A 24,101-nucleotide genomic window follows, 5' to 3' on the forward strand; every position below is an offset into this window, starting at 1 on the left:
TGCCACAGAGCTGATTTATGAAACAGATCCACAGAGCATTCTTGAGGGCCCATCCCCAGGAGTCATCACTGCCCAGCTGGAGCTGGAGCTGGGTCACCAAGTAGAGTCCTTGTGGTCAGCACCCCAGCAATTGCAGCAACAGATGTTTCCTCGAAGGGGGTTCCGGAAGCACATCGCTGCCTTCACCCTACACTCCTGGTTTTATCCGGTAAATGTGTACGCATGCAGCCTGCACCATGTCATCAGCATATAGACTCGCATGATCACTATTGGCTTTTCACGACCATCCATTAGACCCCTCATTCTTTTCCACATATGCAGATCTCTTCCTAGACAGAACTCCTGGAAACCAGAGAAGCTGTAGGACTTATTTTCTTAGAATAAAAATTAAATTTTTCTTCACGTTTATAACCTGCATGGGGTTCTCCCCTTGTCCTCATCAAGCCCCCTCAAAATGAAATTTAATTTGCACACAAATATTAGTTGGCGATGACTTGGGGGCCTTTGGATGGGGGCTGGCACAAGATTAATTTTTTTAAATCAGGTCTTTTTATTTCAAGGGGAAATAAAGTACACTCACTGAATGGGATAAGAAACCGTTTTCTCTACCCCGCAATGTCAGGAGTCCCATGAACACCTGAGCTGCAGTGACATGTTCTCAATTTATTCTTGTGATGCGTGAGCCCCTCCCGGGCGGGTGAAGCGGTCAGCTGTCTGGAAGGCTCTCCATTAATCTGGCTTCATGACAGCAAAGGGGAATCTGAAGGACAGTGTTCCTGCAGTCGTAGGACTGCGGCCAAACCACACAGTCCCAAACAGCACCAGCCCGAAGTTGCTGGAACGAGGGGAATATGATAGTCGAACATGTGGCCCAGAGTGCAGCGTCCTGAGGAGGCCAAGTGGGACAACCTGGGGCTTTCTGAAGCGGGTGCTCGCAGCCACACCTGCAGGAAGGAGGGGAGGTTTCCACCCGCCTCTTCTACCTGCGCGTGTTTCCCGGACACACCTGGGGATCTTTAGAAAACAAAACAGAACAACTCTCTTCAGTTTAAACCCTAAAGATTGCCCCGTCCTCCCTTCCCTTTGGTCTTCTCTTCCTCTCTCCTTTAAACAACAGGAGCATCGCAACAAAGACCTAGAGGTCCAGCTCTCGGAGCGGAAATTCACGGTGAGGTTACAGGATGAAGCTAATCCGAGTGGGCTTGGTGGCAAGATCGGGCTCTCTTGGTTCGCAGCCTTGATTGGTGGAGAGGAGTGGGAAGCTTAGTTCTGATTGGCCGGAGGAGGGTGGTGGGAGGGTGTGGTGGTGCAAGCCCTGATTGGTGGAGATGAGAGGGGCGCCCGGCTCTGATTGGCAGGGAGCTCTCCGGTGCAACCAGGTTTTTCTGCTCCTCTGGCTGAGATTTCTCCCTGCCTGTTCCCAGCCTGTCCCAAGCCCCGTGTCCCTGACTCCGCATCTCTCCAGCACGTGGTCCACCTTGGAAGCTGTGTGCGTGCCAGTCCCGCCCCACCCCAGAGGGCACCTGCTGTGGTGTCAGCCCTCCCAGGTTTCCTTAGTGTAAGGCAGGCTAGCTCTAAGACACCTGCACCTGTTCAAGGACAAGGCCCATCTGGCCCCCAGTGATTAGCCACAGCCACCGGAGGCGACCCAGTGACCACAGGAAAGATAGCACGCATTAAAATGGCACATCAAGGGGCGCCTGGGTGGCTCAGTGGGTTAAGCATCCGAGTCTCAGTTTCAGCTCAGGTCATGATCTCACGGTGCCTGAGTTCGAGCTCTGCGCTGACAGTGGGGAGCCTGCTTGGGATTCTCTCTCCCCCCTCTCCTCTGTTCTCACTCTCAAAATAAATAAATAAACTTAAAAAAAAAAGGCACATCAATAATTCTGGCGACAACTTATTAGGAAATATGAAAAATAATGCATATCACTCCTCATCACCTTCTCCAGATTTTAGAAACATTGCCAAGGAAGGCAAAAAACCCACTTTCCAGTCCCTGGCTTCCCTCTGGCTTAAATGACTTTTGGGAAATGCAGCAGTAATTGTTGAGGACGGGCTCTGCGCTCTTTCCAGCCCGCTCCCAGCACCCCTTCTGGCGGGCCACGTGCTCTCCCAAGGGGTCTTCCACTCAACTCGTGTGCCCACAAAACACCCCTCCTTGTCATTGTGCCAGACAAGGGCTGGAGTCTCACAGAGGCATCCAGGAATTGAAAACTGGTTTTGCTTTCTTGTTAAGATCTTCGAAGGCTTCTGACCTGTCCTTTTTGGAAAAAAGAAAAATGTTCTTTTCATTTTTACCGTAGTATTTCATGGGAGAACTAAAAAAAAAAAAAAAAAAAAAAAAATCCTACTGGAAATAATGTGGGGAAAAAGCAATCCCATTACAAATGGGACCTGGAATCATTCAGGAGAGAAGGACGAGAAAGGGTTTGTATCCCATCAGACAGCCTAGACCTAAGGCTGCATTCTGCTGATGTAGCTAAGACACCACTCAGCACGTGAGGTCACAGAAAGGTTGCTGTGGCAGGTTCCCCAGGAGAATTGTCTCTGAGCCTCTGGGGCAGGGAGACGCAGGTGCTGGGCCAGGGGCTGCTAGCCCTGTGGACACTGTCCCTAGGAAGGTTTTTGCACACAGGTATCTGTCATCTTTCCCAGACCTTGCCATCTCTCAGGCCTGCATTTTGTGACTTTTGTACTTTTACCATTTCAGTGTTTTCCATTAGTATCTACTGTTATTTAAATTATTGATCCATTAAGTGTTCATACCTTGCTAGACTGAGTAGTAACTAGCTAAGTGGGGGGGGGGGGCATTTTACACACACACACACACACACACACACACACTCATCAATATGCATGATTTCTACAACTCTATTATCTTTTATTGCTTTTCCCTCTATTCTTACTTGCCTTTTCCTCTAACAAATCCAGGATGCTTTGCAGACACGTCGGTGAATGTGGCATTTCTTGCGTCCTAAATGAAAACCTGCAGTGGCCAAGGAGCTGGGGAGGGTACTTCCCAGGACACACGGAAGCTCGCTCCGCAAGAGAGCCTGGTGTCTGTGCACGCGGGCTGCGGCTCTGCAGGGACCGGCCTGGCCTGCTCCCCGACCCTGCTCTTTCTGCCCCTTTGCCAATTTATCATCCTGCACAGAAGGGAAGAGACCAGACGGATTGGGGCCAGAGCTAATACTAATGCACTTCTATTTATGAGTAATCATTTTTAACAGAAAATGGGATTGGCTGTCCTGGAGAGAAGGTCAGATGGAGACTAAACCTCTCATCGTGAGAAGCTGGTCTCATCGGGTGAAAACAAAAAGGCAGAGGGGCTAACAGTCATTGGTGCAAGGCAGGGCATCAAAAGCTAGGCATAGGAATCCGCCCGATTAAAAAGCCATCTTTTTTCACGAGGGGAGAAAATGAATAATTTAGCTGCTGCTGGGTACAGCCAGCAGTCTTGTATCTGGAACAAGGCCTGAATAAAAACAAGATGACCCAAGAGCTGACACAAGATGGGTATCGTGGGCCGCCTCTCATCGTTGTGTTACTAGCTGGTGCTGTGTGAAAAGCGGGCGTAAAACACAATTCCGCCAGTTTGGATCACAGAGCGCGATGTGCCCTTACAGACAAAGAGCACGCAGAGCCACACTCGGAAGATTTGTCACTTGAGGTGCCCGTGCTCAGTTCATTTCTTGCATTACAGTCTAGGCTCTGCTTAAATTCTCATGTTTGTGAGATATTAAAAACGGTTCAAATCCTACGGACTCAGAGCTTTGAGTACCACAGACGCCAGCAAGTTCCGGCCACCTGCTGCCCCTTTGCAGACACACGGATCGCGCAGCTGCGCTGACACACGTCTTCTGTTTACAGACTGAGACGTTGCAGGTGCTTAGGAAATCCAGAAAGGGCAGCTGAGAGCTTCTCCCCAGGGCTCCCCGGTCCAATCCCCTCTGCTTCTCTTGCCCTGATGAGCCTCTCCCTCTGGTCCTCAGCATTGGTATCACACCGTGGCACCACCAGGGTTGCCAGATTTAGCAAGAAAAATGTAAGATGCCCCCTTAAACTGCAATTTCAGGTCAACAACAAATACTTTTTCAATAGGTCTCGTGCATAATCGGGCATGCTGTATTTTCTGTGGCATCCATAGGCACCGAGTGTGTGCATGGGGTCTGCCAGGGGGCGCGCCTCCTGGGGTCCCCGAGAGTCCCTCACACAAGCACAGGATGGTCCCCAGTGCCTGGGCCTTGCGGAAATGGGGTAACTACTCCTGCTTTCTTTTCCGGATATAAGACAGAGTCATGATGATCCAGGGTACGAAGTTGTAGGTAACAAAAGAGCAAAAGGCGGAGGATGTGGTGGCAATCCTAGGAGAAATACCCCATAGATATTTCCAACCTCTTGTTTAGAAGTAGAAAATCTTTGGGGTGCCTGGGTGGCTCAGTCTGTTAAGCGTCTGACTTTGGCTCAGGTCGTGTATTAGCGGTTTGTGAGTTCGAGCCCCTCACTTGGCCCTGTGCTGACAGCTCAGAGCCTGGAGCCCACTTCAAATTCTGTGTCTCCTCCTCTCTGCCCTTCCCATGCTCATGCTCTGTCTCTCTCTCTCTCTCTCTCTCTCTCTCTCAATAATAAATAAATGTTAAAAAAAATTTTAAAAAGAAGTAGAAAATCTTTGGGGGTGCCTGGGTGGCTTAGTCGTTAAGCATCTTACTTCGGTTCAAGTCATGATCTCACAGTTCGTGAGTTTGAGTCCCACACACCACGTGAACACGAGCCCCCATCAGGTAAGCAGAGCTTTCTCTCCCTCTTTCTGTCTCTCTCTCTACCTGCACCCCCCCTCTCTCCCTCTGCCCCTCCTGGGATTCTCTCTCTCTCTCTCTCTCTGCCCTTCACTCACATGCACTCTCTCTCCAAAAAAAAAAAAAAAAAAAAAGTAGAAAATCTTTCATTAGCCCTGTTGATCTTGACCTTAAGGGAGTCAGTCACTGAAGTGCTTTGATCCCAGCTTTATTTCTGACACAACAGAGCAAATTAGTCAGTGTTTACACTGTGATTTTACACTGCCTGGTAATGCTAATGTGTAAGATCTGCTGTGTGGCTGTTTTTTATTTATTTTTATTTATTTTTTATTTTTGAGAGAGAGAGACACATACACCACAGAGCATGAGCTGGGAAGGGGCACAGAGAGAGAGATGCACAGAATCCGAAGCAGGCTCCAGGCTCCAAGCTGTCAGCACAGAGCCCGACGAGGGGCTCAAACTCATGAACTGTGAGAATATGACCTGAACTGAAGTCAGATGCTTCACCTACTGAGCCACCTAGGTGCCCCTAGCTGGATTCTCTTGATTCCCAGGGAAAAGACCCCTTCCCAGGTCACCTCATACAAGGGGCACTTTTAGTAAAGGATATTTCCCCAGAGCCAGGCCTTCAGGACCTGGAATGTCCTGTGTGATATGGGTCTTGGTGTCTCTCAGGAGCCAGACTTTGCAATTCTCTATTCTAGAGGCTCCGCTGTCTGTGGGACTCCAGCCTTAGTTATCGCCCCGATGCCTGGTGGGCCTCTGCTCTTTCCTGTTGCCAGGAGTAGATGTAGACTCAGCACCCCACATTCGAAACATCTGTATGGGCAGACACAATTTACTAAGACTCCGGATTCTGGGGCGCCTGGGTGGCTTCGTCGGTTGGGCATCTGATTCTTGATTTCGGCTCAGGTCATGATCTCACAGGTTTGTGGGTTCAAGTCCCACGTCAGGCTCTGTGCTGGCAGAGCAGAGCCTGCTTGAGATTCTGTCCCTCTCTCTCTGGCCCTCCTCTGCTCTAAATAAACTTAAAAACAAAAAAAGAAATAGATGAAAACCTCCCAATTCTATGTTGTTCTGGAGACTAAAAACTCTCTAAAGAGCCCATTCCTGTCCAGTTTGCTATTCTCCCTTATGTTCAGGCTCCAAGAAAAGTGCCAGACAAGGGCACCATTCGCCCATCTGATCCGCTGTGGTGAGGGTGGCAGGACCATGAAGTACAAAGCATAGCAACTTATTAGAAGGAACCACCTGTGGCCATCTCTTCCCCAGAAGGGGGCGTTGGGCACCGTGGGAGCTTCCCAGTCTACCCATCAATCAGCACCTCTTACTTCCACCAACAGCTTCAAAGGACCCCCATCCAACCTAACCCAACTATTGCAACCCAACAGCTACAGTCTTTTCTCAATGACGGAAAATGAAATGTTTGGGTAGCCACAGAATCAGAATGGTTTAAAGTTTGATGTTGTTTTAGAAATTATATAGATGAGGAAACTGAAGTCCCCACAGCTGGCCGACACATCCAGTTAATGTCATCTCATTCATCAATGAGACTCCAACTCTGGGGCCATCTCCCTTTCTTCGGCTCTTCTGTACCACCAGACTATCCTGTATCCTGACTCTCTGCTCCAGGGTTGACCAAACTCCGATTCCCATCCCAACAATTTAGTTTTTCCAATCAAGAAAAAAATGAAATGGGGGAAAAAAATCAGATTGCCTATATGTGCAGTCACTTTTGGACCAAGTTCCTACCCACACCAGAAGCTTAGGCAAGGATATGTTTCTTTGTTTAGTTTGTATGGATCTTGTCCAACCCCAGTCTTGTATTTGGAAAAGAAACAGCGGCTGTGGTTATTACGGTGAATGATGTGAGCCTTCTCTGCTCCCTGAGTCCGTATCTCCTTCCTGACCCTTGATCCAAGGCAATTAAGAAAAGCACTAAAATCATAAAACCTCACTTTTGATCAATGCATTCCGGCCAGAGAGAGGAAGATCGTGTTGTCCTTACAGAATATCTATAATTAGATTGGGTTTGGAACTTGGACTGCTGTATTGAGTAGGGGGAAAAAAAAAAAAGCATAGTTTTAAATCACCATCTCAATATTTCAGAAGGAACCAGAGGCTCTAAAAGCTCTGGATAGAATTAGGAGTGAAATCAGGGCATTTTGAACTAGTGGCCTTATTGCAATATTTTGTAAGCGGCCACATGAGTAATGGGGTCTTGTACAAATGAGGGGTGGCCCTTGGAAGTTGACAGCTTTGCGTAGCCTAATGAAGCAACATCAGTGGAAGGGAATAAGGTATTCCTTGTGAGAGGCAGTACGGATTCCGTTGCCCCTCATAACACCTTGAGATGCCATGAAGCCACAAACTGAATTAAAAACCCCACAACTTTATTGAGATATAATCTATGCACATAAAGGTATCTATATAAGTTGTATGACTGAATGCATCTTGAAAGATATATACACCTGTGAGATTATGACCACAATCAAGATACATAACACTTCCATCCATTCCAAAAGTTGCCATGTGACTCTGCAGTCCACAACCGCCAACCTTTGCCCCTCAGGGAACCACTGATCTGCTTCTGTCTCCATGGATTAGTTTGCATTTTCTAAAATTTTATATAAATGGAAACGGGTGACAGGCGCTCTTTTGTTGCTGGCCTCTTGCACTCAGAATAATTATTTTGAGATGAATCCATGTTACTTGTGAATTCACACGTTTGTGTTTTTTATTGCTGGATAGTGTTCTACGTAGTGGTGGCAGCTAGGGTGTTTTCACTTCTGGGGTATCACAGATAAAGCTGCCATGGACATTTATGTAAACGTTTTTGTGTGGACACGTTTTCATCTCTCTTAAGCAAGACCCTAGGTGTGGAATTGCTGGGTCATGCAGGAGATCTGTACTTGACTTGATAAGAAACTGCCAGGCTGTCTTCCCAAGTGGTTGTGCTGTTTCATATTCCTGCTAGCCGTGTGTGAGAATTTGATGGTTCCACATCCTCACCAGCCCTTTATAGTGTCAGCCTTCTCGTGCAATTTAAAATGTGCTGTTTTAACCACCTTTCAGTGTACAATTCAGTGGCATTAAATGCATTCCCAATGTCGTACAACCATCACCACCGCTGTTTTCAAAACTTTGCCGGCACCCTAAACAGAAACACTAACAAGTGAGCAATAACTCTCCGCTTCCCCGTTCCCTCGGCTCTGGTAACCACTGTTCTGCTGTCTGTCTCTTTCAGTTTGCCGACTGTCCATATTTCACACAAGTGGAATCACACAATACTTGCTCGTGTCGTCTTATTTCACATAACATGGTGTCGTCAAGCTTCATTCGTGTTCACTTATCTTCATTCATTTCACTTAACTTATTGTGGTTTTGATTTGCATTTCCCTAATGATCAATGACACTGAGCATCTTTTCATGTATTTATTGGCCATTTGTATATCATCTTTAGAAAAATGTGTTTCCAAGTTCTTTGACCATTTTTTCATTAGATTGTTTTTGTTGAATTGTGGAAGTTCTGCACATATTCTGGATGTTAAACCCTTAGCAGATATTTGATTTGCAAGTATTTTCACCCATTCTATGGGTTGTCTTTTCATTTAGATAATTTCCTTAGATGCACAAAATTTTAAAGTTTTCATGAAGTCAGACCTACCTGTCTTTTGGGGCGCCTGGGTGGCTCAGTTGGTAAAGCGTCAGACTTTGGCTCAGGTCATGATCTCACGCTTCGTAAGTTTGAGCTCTGCATCGGGCTCTGTGCTGACAGCTCAAAGCCTGGAGCCTGCTTTGGATTCTGTGTCTCCCTCTCTCTCTCTGCCCCTCCCCCACTCGTGCTCTGTCTCTATCTCTTAAAAATAAATAAATTTAAAAAAATTAAAAAACAAAGCAAGCAAACAAAAAAACACCTTACCTGTCTTTTGTTGCTTATGCTTTTGGTGTCATATCGAAGAATCCATCCCCAAATCCATAGTCATGAAGATTTACTTTTGTTTCCATCTATGGGATTTACAGATTTAGCTCATATTTAAGTCATTGATCCATTTTGTATTAATTTTTGTATATGGTAAGAGACAGGGGTCTAATTTCACTCTTTTGTGTGTGGAAATCCAGTTGTCCCAGAACCATCGGTTGAAGAGAGTATTCTTTCCCCCTTGATTGGACTTAAAATCCTTCCCAAAAATCAATTGGTCAATTGATGTATGTGTGGGCCTATTTCTTGACTGTCAATTCAATGTCATAGGCCTATGTGTTTATCCTGATGGCAATATCACACTGTTTTGATTATTGCAGCTTTGTAATATGTTTTGAAATTGGGAAATGTGAATCCTCCAGGCTTTTGTTTTTGCTTTTGTTTTTGTTTTTAGGACTGTTTTGGCTCTTTGGGTCCCCTTACAGTGCCATATGAATTTGATACTTAGTTTTTCCATTTCTGCTAAAAAAAATGGTTATGGAAATTTTGATAGGGATTGCATTGAATCTGTAGATGGCTTTCAGTGTATTGACATCTTAATAAATATTGTCTTCCTATCTATGAACACAGGATAACATTCCATTTATTCAGATATTCTTTAATTTCTTCAATGATTTTTTAAATAATTTTCAGTGTCCAAGTCTTCTCTTCCTTGGTTGAATTTATTCCTATGTATTTTATTCTTTTAGATTTTTTTATTCTTTTAGATTCCATTATAAATGAAATTGCCTTCTTAGTTGCCTTTCTGGAATTTTAATTGCTGGTGTTTAGAAACACAACTGATTTTTGTGTGTTGATCCTGTACCCAGCAACTTCAATGAATTTATTTATTGGCTCTGGTTGCTTTCTTGTGGATTCTTTGGGATTATATGTATAAATACGTGTATGCGCGTGTGTGTGTATGTGTGTGTGTGTGTGTGTGTGTGTGTGTATTCTTCTGCAAATAGTTTTACATCTTCTTTTTCAATTTGGACACCTTTTATTTTTTTGTCTAGTTCTGGCCAGAACTTACAGTACTATGTTGAATAGCAGTGGTGAAAATAGAATCCTTGTCTTGTTCCTGATCTTAAGGGGAAAGCTTTCACCAAGTTAGCTGTGGGTTTTGTTTTATAAATGCTCTTTATTATGTTGAGGAAGTTCCCTTCTTTACTAGGTTATTGAGAACTGTCATCATGAAAGAATGTTGGATTTTTGTCAATGCCTTTCTGCATCAGTTTACATAATCATGGTGGTTTTCCCCTTTGTTCTATTAATGGGATTACTGCATCCGGGAGTAATGTCAGTCTTTTTAATTTTAATCATTCTAGCAGGTTTCTCCTTGTTCTAATTTGCATTTTCTTGACGACTAATGATGTTCAGCATCTTTTCATGTGCCCATTAGCCATTGGTATATTTTCCCTTGGAAAGGACGTCCAGAGTTTTGTTTTTTTTTTAACTGGATTGTTCATCATAATCTTGAGTTGGATAATCTTCACGTATTCTGATTACAAGGACTTTACCAGATAAATGTATTGTGAATATTTTTTCTGCTTCTCAGCTTGTTTTTCATTTTCCTAACCATGTTATTCAGAGTACAGCCTATTTTTTGTTTATGTATTCATTTAAGTCTTTATCTTTAAATAATCTCTACACCTAATGTGGGGCTTGAACTCACAACCCCCAAATCAAGAGTCTATTCTACTGACTGAGCCAGCCAGGTGCCCCCAAAGAGGACAAGTTTTTATTATTTTTAAAATGTTTTTAAAGTTTATTTATTTTGAGAGACAGAGCGAGCACATGAGCACAAGCAGGGGAGAGGCAGAGAGGGAGAGAATCCCAAGTAGGGATGCAACCAAGAGTTGGATGCTTAACTAACTGAGCCACCCAGGTGCCCCAAGGAGTAGAAGCTTTTAAAGTCAATATATTGTTTTTCTTTTATGGTTTGTGTATTTTGTGTGCTAAGAAATCTTTGTCTACCCAATGGTTGCAAATATTTTCCTTTTTTTTTTTAACTTCAATTTTTTTTTTTTTAAATTTTAGAGAGAGAGGAGAGTGAGCATGCTAGCAGAGTGGGAGAAGGAGGAGCAGAGGCAGAGAGAGAATCTTAAGCAGGCTCCACACTCAGCATGGAGTCCGATTCAGGGCTTGATCCCATGACCCTGGGATCATGACCTGAGACAAAATCAAGAATTGTACACTCAATCCACTGAGCTACCCAGGCGCCCCTCTTGTTTTCTTTTGTAGAAGCTTTATAACTTTAGGGTTTATATTGAGATCCATTTATTTCTAGTTAATTTTGAAGTGTTGTGTGAGTAAAGGTCTGAGTATATTTTATTCCCAGTGGGATACGCAGTGGTGCCAGCATTATGTGTTGAAGACTTCTCTTTGCTCGGCTGAATTACCTTAGCACCTTTGTAGAGAATCGATGGTGCCTGTACACGAAGATACATGTCTGCACTGTCCTCTCGCCATGGCAGTTCGATTACTGTGGCACACTCAGTTTAAAATCAAGAAGTACATGTCCTGCGGTTTTGTCCTAACAGTTTCTTTAAAAAAATGTTTTTTCAACGTTATTCATTTTTGAAAGATGGAGAGAGAGCGTGAGTGGCGGATGGGCAGAGAGGAAGGGAGACACAGAATTTGAAGCAGGCTCCAGGCCCTGACCTGTCAGCACAGAGCCAGATGCGGGGCTCAAACCCACAGACTGTGAGATCACGACCTGAGCCGAAGTCGGATGCTCAACCGACTGAGCCACCCAGGTGCCCCTGTCCTAACAGTTTCACTGGCGATTTTCCAAGTCACTTGCATCCCTACACGAATTTTGAAAAAGCTTGTTAGCTTCTAAACACTGCTGGAACTTTGATTGAAATGGTGTCAGGTCTGTGGATCGATCTGGGGGGAACAAACGTCTTCACATCACCAAGTCCTCTAATGCACCAGCAGATCTCCATCTCTTCATTTATTAGGTCTTCTCTTTTTTTCGGCAATGGTTTAGAGATTTCGTTGCACAGGTTTTGCACACATTTTGTTAAATTTGAGTTTATGTTCTTGGTGCTATTACGGGTGAAGTGAATTTTTATTCATTTATTCATGAATTTTTAATTTCATGTTCCAATTGTTCATTGCTAGTACCTAGAAATACCATTGATTTAAAAAAATTTTTTTTTTAACGTTTATTTATTTTTGAGACAGAGCATGAACGGGGGAGGGTCAGAGAGAGGGAGACAGAATCCCAAGCAGGCTCCAGGCTCTAAGCTGTCAGCAGAGCCCGATGCGGGGCTTGAACCCACAAACTGCAAGGTCATGGCCCAAGCCGAAGTTGGATGCTCAACCTACTGAGTCTCCCATGTGCCCAAATTTAATTGTTTTCCAGGAGAGAGAGTACAAGCAGGGGAAAGGGGCAGAGGCAGAGAATCTTAAACAGGCTCCATGTTTAGCGTGGAGCCCAACTCAGGGCTGGATCCCATGACCCTGAGATCAAGACCTGAGCTGAGATCAAGAGTCCCACGCTTAACCAACTTAGCCACCCAGGTGCCTCTTACTTCTTCCTTTCTAAAAAACAAATTTTTTTTTAAACGTTTATCTTTATTTTTGAGGCAGAGAAAGACAGAGCATGAGCGGGGGAGGGGCAGAGAGAGGGGCAGAATCAGAAGCAGGCTCTAGGCTCTGAGCTGTCAGCACAGAGCCCGACGTGGGGCTCAAACTCGTCAACTGCAAGATCCTGACCTGAGCTGAAATCAGACGCTCAACCCACTGAGCCACCCAGGCTCCCCTCTTCCTTTCTAATTGGTATTGCATTTTATTTCTTGCCTTGCTGCTGACCTGAGGAAGAAATGCATTTGGTCTTTCTCCATTAGGTATTTGATATTAGCTGTGGGCTTTTCAGAAATGCCCTTGATCAAGTTAAGGAAATCTTAGTTTGCTGAAAGTTCTTATCATGGATGGTGTATGAATTATATGCATTTATTGCTACGACAATATGGTTTTTCTCAGTTTGTCAGAATGGGGAGTTGTATGGAGTGATTTTTGAATGTGAAAACATTGTATTCCTGGGATTAATCTCAACTGGTCGTGATGCTCTATCATCTTTTGTGTATATTGTTTGATTGGATCTACTAATACTTGGTAAGGATTTCATGTCTAAGTTCACGAGTGACCTTGGTCTTTGGCTCTCTTATTGCCTGGTTTTGGTCTCAGAGTAACATTGGTCCCATGAAACAAACTGGCAGGCATATTCTTCTTTCCAAGGTGCTTTGTAGGATGGGTGTTATTTCTTGCTTAAATGATTGACAGAATTTACTGAGGAAGCATCTGGACCCAGAGTTTTTTGAGGTCTTCATTTGCGCTGTTCAGGGCTCTGCAGACTTTGAAGTCTGGCTCTTGCTGAGGAAGATTTCCGTTGCCAGAAAGCCCACCAGCTATTAATGCCACAAATTCTAACTAGAAGTGAAAAGTCATAGTTACTAGAACGTTGGCTGTGAGAAAAGATTCCTGTATATCACAGTGCTGTGAAGGATGCCTAGACAGAATTTTACTTTTATTCCTTATGGTGCATGATGCTTGGTGGGAAAGAATGAATCCAAGTTTCTACTCCCATGGGAGGCATGATCCTTAATTTCTGCATTTTGATTCTTCCTTCACAAATGCATGAACCTCACCAGACACTAAATTTTTTTTCTTTTAATTTTAATTTATTTATTGTGAGCAGGAGACAGAGAGTGTAGGAGGGGCAAAGAGAGAGAGAAGGAGAGAGAATCCCAAGCAGGCTCCGCACTGTCAGCACAGAGCCCGATAGCCCGATGTGGGGTTTGAACTCACAAACCATGAGATCACGACCTGTGCTAAAACCAAGAGTTGGACGCTTAACCGACTGAGCCACCCAGGCACCCCGTTTAAGCTGATAGGATTTCTTGCTTCTGGAGCTCCAGCCCCCAGCTCAGTTCCAGGCACACACCGCAAGCATCCAAATGTTTGTCAAGGTACAGACAGTGATAAAAACACCGTTCACGGTTCCAATCTCAGGGCAACAGGGAAAAAGTTGAATTTAGGAGTAACTCCTGTTAGAACCAGCGTGAACAGTTAACCTTTTCTCTCAGCACCCTAAACCCAGAGAGATTTAAATCGTACTAGAATCATTCAGGAAAATTTTCACTTGCTGTAGCTTTTACAGGGTTAGTGCATGACGCTCAATAAATGTTTTATCTTTGAGGTTGTTAAAATAGCAGATGGCACTAGAATTTGTGCCGTAAACCCTAGATTGCTCTCGTTCTTTTGGACGGTGGAGGCATGGAGGCAGAATAGAAAACAGGTTGGATTTGGGAGACCCAAGACCTGTAGTGAGGGGTGTGTGTTTCCTGATGGAACCAGCAAATGAATGAACGTGAAAACGCTGTATAAACTGCTCAAAGCACACAAAGGTGCGTTAATATTCATTAAACCCACAGAAATAAACAAGAGGTATGCAGGTTATGTTAGTGGGAAGACAAAAACTAGCCTCTCTTTGAGCTGGGTGGCTGCCAAGCCAGTCTCAGCAAAGCAGGTTAACAGTTAGAGGATTTCTTTGTTCTTTGCAGACCGTCCCTCTTTCCACACCCTGCCCCCCCAGCATGACCCAATTCACACCTGGCCTTTCAAAATAAGACCTACCTTCACATTTCAAATTCTTTTTACCATAACACACAATTTTGCAGCTCAGAGGATTTTGATTTTTAAATCTGAAGGAATAAGTTCTTAGAGTAAATTTCAATTACTGTGTCAGGCAGATAGGGGAGGAGTTTTAGAACCAGAAGAGCTTTTCCGCAGGGACCTAGCAGACGTCCCCAAATAGGCAGCCATCCACTTGGGGGGCAGACCAATTTCTCAAAGCGTTTTATTGTCACATTAAAGCTGTTTTTCTCAGCACCCCGGGGTTCAAATAAACTCTCTGAGACACTCTGTTGGTGTAATTTTAAATTACAAGCTTGATCTGTTACCCTCAAACACAGTCTTTAAGGAAGATTAGTTACAAATGGTTGTCAGCACTTGCCAATGACAGAAAAAATCACATTAGAGTAAAACTGGAATGAATTTTTTACGCGTGAGACAACAGGTTTTTCGTCACCAGGCGGAATTAGTCCAATTCATGCAATAAATGACTGCTACATTTTTCAAAGTTGCCCTAATTTCTCTAGTTGAGATTTCGTGCTTATTTTAAGTCAAGATATCAGGATGCTCCTGGGCTCACCTCACCCCCAGACCCCCAGGAAGCGGTGAGGACACACATGGTTTCTCTAGAACTGGGTATTGTTTCCGTCTTTGCACCTCCTTGTGAGATCAGTGTAAGACCCTGATGGGGGTCTTACAGTGGCCCTGGTGGCCTTTAGGCAAATATGACACTACGGATTATTTAGGACTTCGACAGTGACCTAACAGAGGTGAAGAGGAGGGAAATTCTGACTTATCTTGACATAAAACTGGCAGAAATCACCATCACTGAATTCCTGTAAGTAGAAATCATGAGGGTTAAACAGAAGAGGTTTGTCTATGATGGGGATGCCCTTCACAGTAGACTTTGTGAATGTCTCTTGTAGAACCACGAAAGATAGTACCATCAACATTTTACATATTTTACATACAATCTGAATACAAATTCTTAAAATTTATAATAGAACATTAAAATAATCTTCTAATAAAATCAGCCTTAGGTATAACGAATCTAAATTTCAGTATCATGTACACTTCTAAATAAATATCTTTAATCTATAATCCTTGAAAATATTACAGTTTATGGCGACATGATAGAGATAAGTCCAACAGTATTATTAAGTGAAAATAAAACATCAATTTAAAAATTAACAGTCCTAAAAATACACTGAACTGAAAGGATAGAAAATCAAAACACTAAGTACATAGCAATTAAATATCTAGCATTGGAAAACCGAATGCATGCTCAACAACACACTTCCAACTCATATAAAAAGCCCTTTAAAATTCATATAATCTAAATAAATTAGCAGAAATACCAAGGGAGGTACTGTACCAGCCAGTAACAACTAGAAAGTAATTTCTCCCTTTTTCTTTCAAACGATCCTAACAAATAAACAAGAAATAATGATCACTTGCTAAAAAACTATAATTCATGTGTTTTGTTTCTGTTCAAATGCTGCCTAGGATATAAAAAGCCAAAGCAAGACTTTCTAAATGTTAGACCGCTGTACCTTACAAAAGGAAATGCCACCAAACTGACGGACTTAAACAAAAATCAGACACTTATTTAAGATAGGATTGATTGGATTTTCGCTTAATGACCCCATAACCGGGTCTCAATCAAGCCCATGATATGAATGCACATTCAAACACCTGACTGCGGGATTTGTTAATACTGAATTATGTATCATAATTTAATTTCATTTGCCAAGGTGTCAGTTTATCCTACATGTGACCAGAATTGAAGCATCTAGAGCAGGAATTAGTATCTCCTTTATCTCTATTCTGATTCTTAGATCCTCAGAACGTAATGGTAGGTGCTCACCTACTGAGAACGGAGGCCAGTATTCATCATACTTCAGGCAGGAAGCAGTGAATCCATGATGAAGCTGGGCGCCTGACACTCGGCAGGAGTTCTTTAGTTTTAACTCTTTACCTTCAGGCCTGTGATTAAATTCTGGCTAGTTAATCAAATTAACTGTCACCTATTGGTCACGGTTCCTAATTTCAAGGCCAAGATTTCTACAACTCATCTGTTCCACAGTTATGCCTTGTATCTGCACCTGCACATCTATGGTCAGGTTAAAGTCAAGATAACCTTTGTGAGTCTGTGCTGGGTATCTGCTTGTGATAACTGTCTGAAACACACATGCACGCATCCACGTGTGCACACACGCACGCACACAATCATTTCACAAATGGAGAACGGAATGTGGCATTAACGCACAAAGCCTAGATTACACAGCGCCCAAGGTTAACCAAAAAAAAGACAATGAAGCTGTAAGGTAACTCCTCTTGATTATACACAAACTTATTGCGTGATGGCTGGAAGCAATGTCTTTGGACCAACAAATGTAAACCAAAAGCGTCCTTGGTTATAACCATTAGCTTGAACAAGGCAGCTAAAAATGGTGGGGCTCCAACACGGCCCTTTTAATTCTGCTCAGTGTAGTTCACCACACCAGGGAGCGGCATGGAGGAGGGCACATGCTCTCCAAAGGCCATTCCTTCCATCCACAATGCTCAGACCGACATCTGCTCAGTATGCAGATTATTCTGAGAGTCCCTCTGTGTTGCCATTTAAAGCTGCTGCTGCTGATGTCCAGGGTTCCTCGCTGGGGGAAGGGGACGCGTGTTACAGAACTCCTAAAATAAAAGCTGCTTAGAAAGGTTCGCTCTTTGATTCTCACTGCCAGCACGCCCGTGCCTCTGGAGTGCTGCTAGGAGAGGTAGATCCAGTGTTTAAGTTCCGCCATTCCCTGCAGGAACTTAGTGTAATAGAAGTCCATGTTGTCTGCAAAGTCCGTACAAACGGGTGACTCCCTGTCACCAAAAGTGCAGTATAACGCAGTTCCTCCGACACTAAGGAAAACCGTTGCTATGCACAGCAAGACCAGTAAAATACAGGAACCACCTCCAACTTCATCTGCAAACGTGAGAAGAGAGTAAGGTTACGCTGGCTCAGAATTGAGATCCTAGCATCTGAGGTCTTCTCAAGACGTTTCTGGTCAATAGTGGGCCTCTACAGGCGGAGTCACTGACAGGAAGCCAGTGCTCCTGAGGGCTCCACAGGACCCACCTATTAGTCACCACAAAGATACTTGTGGAGCCTGTCAGCGCTAAAATGAAAGCTAGCTCACTTATACGATGAATATGACCACTTCCATTAAAAAAGAAAAGAAGGACAGTACTTCTCCGATGTGATCATAGCATTATTTTAGGGTGCAACTTACCACCTCGATGTTACACCATCTTTGGAGTTCACATCATGAGTCCACCGTAAAGCAATGTCAATTTGATATTAAACAATAAAAAACGTCTTCAAGGGAGATCACTTTTGCATCTTAATTACTCAATTTTACTCTTATCATTTCGTGGAACAGCAATGTTCTAGCTAGTAGGGTGATTTCTTTTTACTTTGCTTAATAACTGGCAGGTTGGGGGGTAGCTAGGTAGCTCAGTCAGTTAAGTGTCTGACTTCGGCTCAGGTCATGATCTCACGGTCTGTGAGTTAGAGCCCCACGTCGGGCTCTGTGCTGACAGCTCAGAGCCTGGAGTCTGCTTTGGATTCTGTGTTTCCCTCTCTCTCTGCCCCTCCCTGCTTGCACTCTGTCTCTCAAAAATTGAATAAACATTAGAAAAAAAAAACGACTAGCAGGTTGGTTTTTAATACAAATGTCCATACAAGTCTCTCTATATTGAAGAAAATAACTATCCTTTGGTTGAAAGTCTTAATGATCATTTATGATTAAAGAAAAAATTTTTAATTTTGGAGTAAGACTAAAAAGTTGTATGATCAGCACGATGAGGGTGTACCAGAACCTTCTTGGAAGGTAATTTGGCAGTATCCGTTAAAACTTGAAATTAATTTATCCTCCTGACGGGACATGTTTGACGGCAAGAGAGAGTGGGGAAAGAAGCTGGGAGAACAGGTGTAAACCAGGACTGTCTCAGGCCAGCTGGACCCTATCACTCAGTCCAACAAATTAATTTCTAGGAATCAGCTCACGGATTTGCACCACACACTAACGTATTTACAGGCACATTCAAAGTCTGGCAAAGTCTGTTATAACAAAAGTTGAGAATGACTCTGTTATTCCAGTTAAATAATCATGGACGTTCATATAATGAAATACTATGCAATTGTTTATAAGAATGAAGTAAATTTAATATGTTCTCTCATAGTAAGATATCCAAGATTGATGGTTAAATTAAAAAGAAGCGACAGAACAGTATATAATGAACCCATTTGTATTAGAACAAAAATGTGTGTTGGTGTGTATATACATGTGTGCACACATATATACAGAATGTATCCTGCAAAGATGGTAAGAAACTTCAATCAATCCTTGGGAGAAACTCTCAAGGGAAGGTTGGAAGATTGGACATTGTTTTACTTCATTACTGTAGGAGTTTTTTCATGGTTAGCATATATTATTTTTATGATGAAAAAACCCCCAAATTTTATAAAACTTATCATAAACCAAATCGACTTTATTTGAAGGACTTTACAGTAACAAGATATTCTTCCTGTAAAATTCAAATCCAAAAATATCGAACATGTTTCACCTACTCAGGCATATTCCCTTCCTACCCTAGAGGCAAACACTCAAATATGATGTGTCTCCTTTCAGATGAAAGACACAGATTCAGAATTTTTATATAAATAGAATTATCATTTTTTTAAAGTTTATTTATTTATGAGAGAGAGACAGAGCGAGTGGGGGAGGAGCAGAGAGAGAGGAAGAGAGAGAATATCAGGCAGGAGCTGCCCTGTCAGCATGGAGCCTGATGGGGGGCTCCAACTCACAAACTGTGAGATCATGACCAGAGCTCAAACCAAGAGTTGGACACTTAACTGACCGAGCCACCCAGGCGCCCCCATATAAACACGATTATGTAACTATGTTGTTCTGTGATTTACAAATTTATAGTTTAATCAATTTTAGTAATCAATAGGTTTAATAATTTATATATATGCAAATATATTTTTAGACACACGAATAACTAGAATATCATTAATGTATCTCTTGGGGTTTTTGTTTTTTTGCTCAGTTCAATTTTTTTCACCATCTCTTCTGTTTTTTAGCATCATGCTCTCCCACCCCCTCATCTATATGAACAATCTGATGCATGTACTTCCATGTCTTTTTCATGATCATATATATTTATATATAAACACTTAAACGCAGTATATTTTTAAACACCTGTCCTGTTTGTTTTATCAACACGCACTGAAACTGTTTAGAGAGGCACAGTCACCCTGGGGGCCACAAGGCACCAGCGGAGTGGCCTGGTTAGAGACGAGATGGCCACTGAGTGCGGACGAATGAATGTCATCTGTAAATCCAGGGCTCCTCCTGGTAAGCAACGATTCAGTGTCATTCATGCAGAGCGTAGCACTGTATCCAGTGAAGACTCGGGTAGTTACAAGCAAGGTGCAGAGGTGAAATGAGGGATGGGAACAGATTATTTCTGAGGTTCCTCTGTAAGTGTAAATTAGAAGCTTTCTATTGTAAAACTCTAGAAACCTCTATCGCTATCCCTTTATGTCATACTTGGAAGGCATGCTTACACTGTTATTCGTAACAATGCAGTTGTTTTATAAACTTGAGAAACACAACGACAGCTTCTTGGCTATATTTCCTCCATCCTTATTTACCTAGGCCTTCCGTAAACCTAGCAACTACCTTAAATACAAGCCCAGGAGGGAAAAGTAAACAACAGCAACAGTGTAAACGCGCCGTCCAGAGGCACTTCTATCGAGCCAAGAAAAAAATCACCAGGGAATATATTTGTAACCCATAAACATTTCTCAGACCTACAAAAAAGGAGTATTAACTGCCCCTGAAAAAAAAAGACAATAGCAGGCTCACTTAAAAAAAAAAAAAAATAAAGTATTGGGGGCACCTGGGTGGCTCAGTCCGTTAAGTGTCTGACTCTGGATTTCAGTTCAGGTCATGATCTCACAGATCACGAGTTCGAGCCCCGTGTCGGGCTGTGTGCTGACAGCGTGGAGCCCGACTGGAATTCTTGTTTTCCCTCTCTCTGCACACCTCCCACTCGTGCTTTTTCTCTCTCTCAAAAATAAATAAATGAATGTTAAAAAAAAATTTTTAAAATAATTTAAAAAAACGTGTAAAACAGGAAATTGAAAATGAGCTCCAAACACACGGTCTGTGAGACAGGGAGACCATGCGTTGAATTTTACAACTTGCTTGCTCACTTATTTGAACAAAAGGTTCAGGAATGAGGGAAGAGGTGATGATTGCTTGATTCCACGTGTTTCTTTACAGAATATAAAGTGACTAAGTACGTGTGTCCTTTTACAAATCCTATTACCAAACACACTACCACGTCTGACCCACTCTTTCAAGCGACACCAAGAGCCAGCTCCGTGCTAGAGGGAGCCCGGGTGCTTTACCTTGATCTAAGCCATCGTCTATTTCCTGGAACCTCACTCTTCGTTTCGATGGTTTCTGCTGCATCTGGGCGGGACGGCCTCCTACACTATCATTCCTCTTCTTTAATATAGAGACCAGTCCTTCTGCAGGAACAACCTGTCAGAGAGAGTTTACAGGTAACGGTAAAAAGTCTAATTCCATCCAACAGGTATTTGCATTTCTATGGTAGGTTTATCCAACTCCTACAGAAAAAAAAATCACAACTGATCATCAGAATCGTTATAATAACGCTTTTACTTTATGCAGATGACTGCCAAATACACACGTGTGAAAACACAGCCCCCAACCACTCCCAGGGCCGGGGGACCTGATGCAGGGTGCAAGGGACTGGGCCCGGCACGGCTCTTAGCTCCATGTTCCAGGCAGGGTGTGTGTGAGATGATCACTCACGGCCCCTGTCTGCTTAGTCACGAGTGCTGGGTTTTGTTTTGTAACAGAGGCTGATGGTCCAACACTTCGTTTTTCACTCACCAGCAGTTTTTAAGTAATGAACATGTGAGGGGCGCCTGGGTGGCTCAGTCGGTGGAGCGCCCAACTTCGGCTCAGGTCATGATCTCACAGTTTGTGGGCTCGGGCCCCACATCCAGCTCTGTGCTGGCAGCTCAGAGCCTGGGGCCTGCTTCGGATTCTGGGTCTCCCCCTCTCTCTGCCCCTCCCCTGCTTGTGCTCGCTCTCAAAAATAAACAAACATTAAAAAAAGAAATGAACGTGTGAGACTCAAAATATATTTGATGCCATGAACTCAGGAACCCGAGACTGAGAGTTGAATGCTCTATGGACTGAACCAGCCAGGTGCCCCGATGCCAACTTTTAACATCAAAATGAGTGCTAAGCTCAGTCCCTCTGCGAAACTATGTTATTTATAAAATGATGCTCTGCTGCCCAAAATATATTAAGGGCTTCTCTTCTGGAATATCTCAGAGCCAGTTTCCCAGGGATGTGTACTTTGGCATATACAGAGTTTGGCAAACTATGGGTGGCGGGCCAAAGGCCCCTGCCTTTTTTTTGTCAATAACACTGAATCAGGATACAGTCAAGCCGATTCACCCACACACAGTGTAGGGCTGCTATGACAGCGGAACTGAGTGGCCTGAAGTCTCAAATGTTTAATATTTGGAGTTTGCTAGTATCTCCTGTCCCCCCCACCCCAACTCCTTTCTAAGCTGCCTCTGCTTTCCTCTGGAGACCCCTCTCCTGCCTCCGCCCCACCCCTTATTTGGGAACAAAGACAAAAGCAAAAACTCTTGCCATTTAGGAGTTAAAGAGGTTCCGCGGTATAGGGAGAAGGGGATCGGTTGGTAGAGCCAGACTGGGAAGCAGAGGCAGCCCCCCTCTAAGCAGCAGGTTGATTCAAAGAAGTGTACTTGTGAGCTGGCCTGCTTGGACAGGCTGCAGGTGATGACACAGGTGGGCATTGTGGGCCTAACACTGCAGATGTCAGCGTGTTGCCAGATGATACCTTGCTGGTGTCAGGTCACTGGAGGCTGAGGACTGCCAGTCACGTCATTTATCTGATCGATGGCATAGAATCCTTAATACGATTTCCAGTTCCAGCCAGCCATCTCTGCTAATGTGCTATGCATAAATACTACTGATTCTGTTCGTTCTTTTTATAACTCAAGGCTTTTAGGGCCAAATAACTCAATATAATCTCTGAGCTTCCCTGAACGTGGGTCTACAGAAACCATTATCTCAAAAAGAAAAAAAAAAAAAAATCAATGTTAGCAATTTAATCTTTTTATAGGAAATGGGTATTTCAGATGATGTCTTTCTTCTGAGAAAACTGAAGCACTTTAGTGACATAAAAATGGAAAGTACAAACATGCGAAAGAATGGTCTTTCAAATGTTTCTTTAGAAAGCAATGACATTAAACATCCCTTTATACAACGTTAAAAGAGCCCCTTTATGCAACAAAGAAAAATGATTTTACAAGTACCATGTTGAAACCGAGAAGTTTCTGAAGAGGGAGAAATGGAAAATGGAAACTAGTTTTAATGGCCATATTACTACCAATGATGTATCACTGATGTTTTTATTTTTAGTAAATGTAAAAAAAAATAAGGGAATTTTCATAGACTCATTCACTATCTATTGTCTGCATAAAATAAAGTCGTACAATTACCAACAGTGAATTCACTCACCATAGGTGTTTTCAAGTCGCTTTAACTACCAGGGAAAAAACAATCGTATTAAGAATAATTGTGGGGGGGGGGGGGGGCGACTGGGTGGCTAAGTTGGTTGAGCGCCAGACTCTGGCCGAGATCATGATCTCACTGGTTCATGAGTTCAAGCCCCGTGTCGGGCTCTATGCTGACAGCTCAGAGCCTGGAGCCTGCTTCGGATTCTCTCTTTCTCTCGCCCCTCCCCCACTCACACTCTGTCTCTCTCTCTCTCAAAAATAAATAAACGTTAAAAAAAAAAAAAAAAAAAAAGAATTGTGAGGATGAGCCCCAGAATGGCATTACCGTTACCTTTATATCTTTGTGATATGAATTTTGAATCTATCAATTCAAGAAACAGACTCAAATCATAAATCAAAAGACAGTGAATATGAATAAAAGTATGTTGAAAGATGAGGTGAAACTCAAGGTGACATCCTCTGGAAAGACACAGATGTGCTTCTGAGACCCTGCAGCCAGCCATGGTGCACCGGCTGTCAGGTCGCTACCTCAGCCCCCGCCTGGCCTAATCTGGGGTATGTGCCCGGAAGTCACCCAGGTAAGTAATGCAAGCCTTCCTTAACTGGCTCCCCGCTCCTTATTTACTATGGGTGGCGGTGAACTTTGGCAGATTTTTGGAAGAGGGAAGAAATTACAGTTGTGTGAGATGGGCCAACATTTTTGTTTTGAGACCCTCCACCACCCAACCCTTAATTCTTGGCTAAAAATCTAACCACACCTTATACTTTCTTTTCCTTTTTCTCTCCCACCAAAACCTGTTTCTTTCAGCAGGCCGGCCCCAGCGTCTGAAGTGAGGGAGTGTGCCCTCTTCCATTATTTCCTTTCAGTCTTGCTGAGGGACCTTCTCCAGGGATCTTTCTTTTCCAATTGCCCTGTAGTCCTGTAGTCTACAGATACAGAGCAAGGGATGGTAGGACCAAGTTTAGGTGCAGGAGACACAGGCCAAGGGGGAAACTCTGAAGACAGGTGGGTGTGGTCCTTTCTGTTCTGGCAAGAGTTTGGGGCAGGGGTCTT

General features: G+C 43.4%; 1 protein-coding gene and 1 long non-coding RNA gene across 4 annotated transcripts in view; one reads left to right on the forward strand and one right to left on the reverse strand.

Annotated features, from left to right (window-relative positions):
• Window positions 1–2,563: 2,563 nt before the first annotated feature.
• On the forward strand, window positions 2,564–3,206 carry LOC132686939 (uncharacterized). The gene is made up of 2 exons (XR_009613899.1): window positions 2,564–2,635; window positions 2,932–3,206. It is a non-coding gene; the product is annotated as an uncharacterized LOC132686939 (long non-coding RNA).
• An 11,403-nt stretch (window positions 3,207–14,609) lies between these two features.
• Window positions 14,610–24,101, reverse strand: part of CNST (consortin, connexin sorting protein) — a 117,034-nt gene continuing 107,542 nt past the window's right edge. For all 3 annotated transcript variants that reach the window (XM_060643331.3, XM_060643330.3, XM_078440758.2), the window contains 2 exons: window positions 20,867–21,002; window positions 14,610–17,368 (listed from right to left, as the gene is read on the reverse strand). In XM_060643331.3, coding sequence (XP_060499314.3) covers window positions 17,163–17,368; window positions 20,867–21,002 — 342 coding nt within the window. In that variant the 3' untranslated portion in view covers window positions 14,610–17,162. The remainder of the gene's footprint in view (window positions 17,369–20,866; window positions 21,003–24,101) is intronic.

Source organism: Panthera onca, chromosome F1 (genome assembly GCF_046562875.1).
Source record: "Panthera onca isolate mPanOnc1 chromosome F1, mPanOnc1 haplotype 2, whole genome shotgun sequence".
Taxonomy (NCBI): Eukaryota; Metazoa; Chordata; class Mammalia; order Carnivora; family Felidae; genus Panthera; species Panthera onca.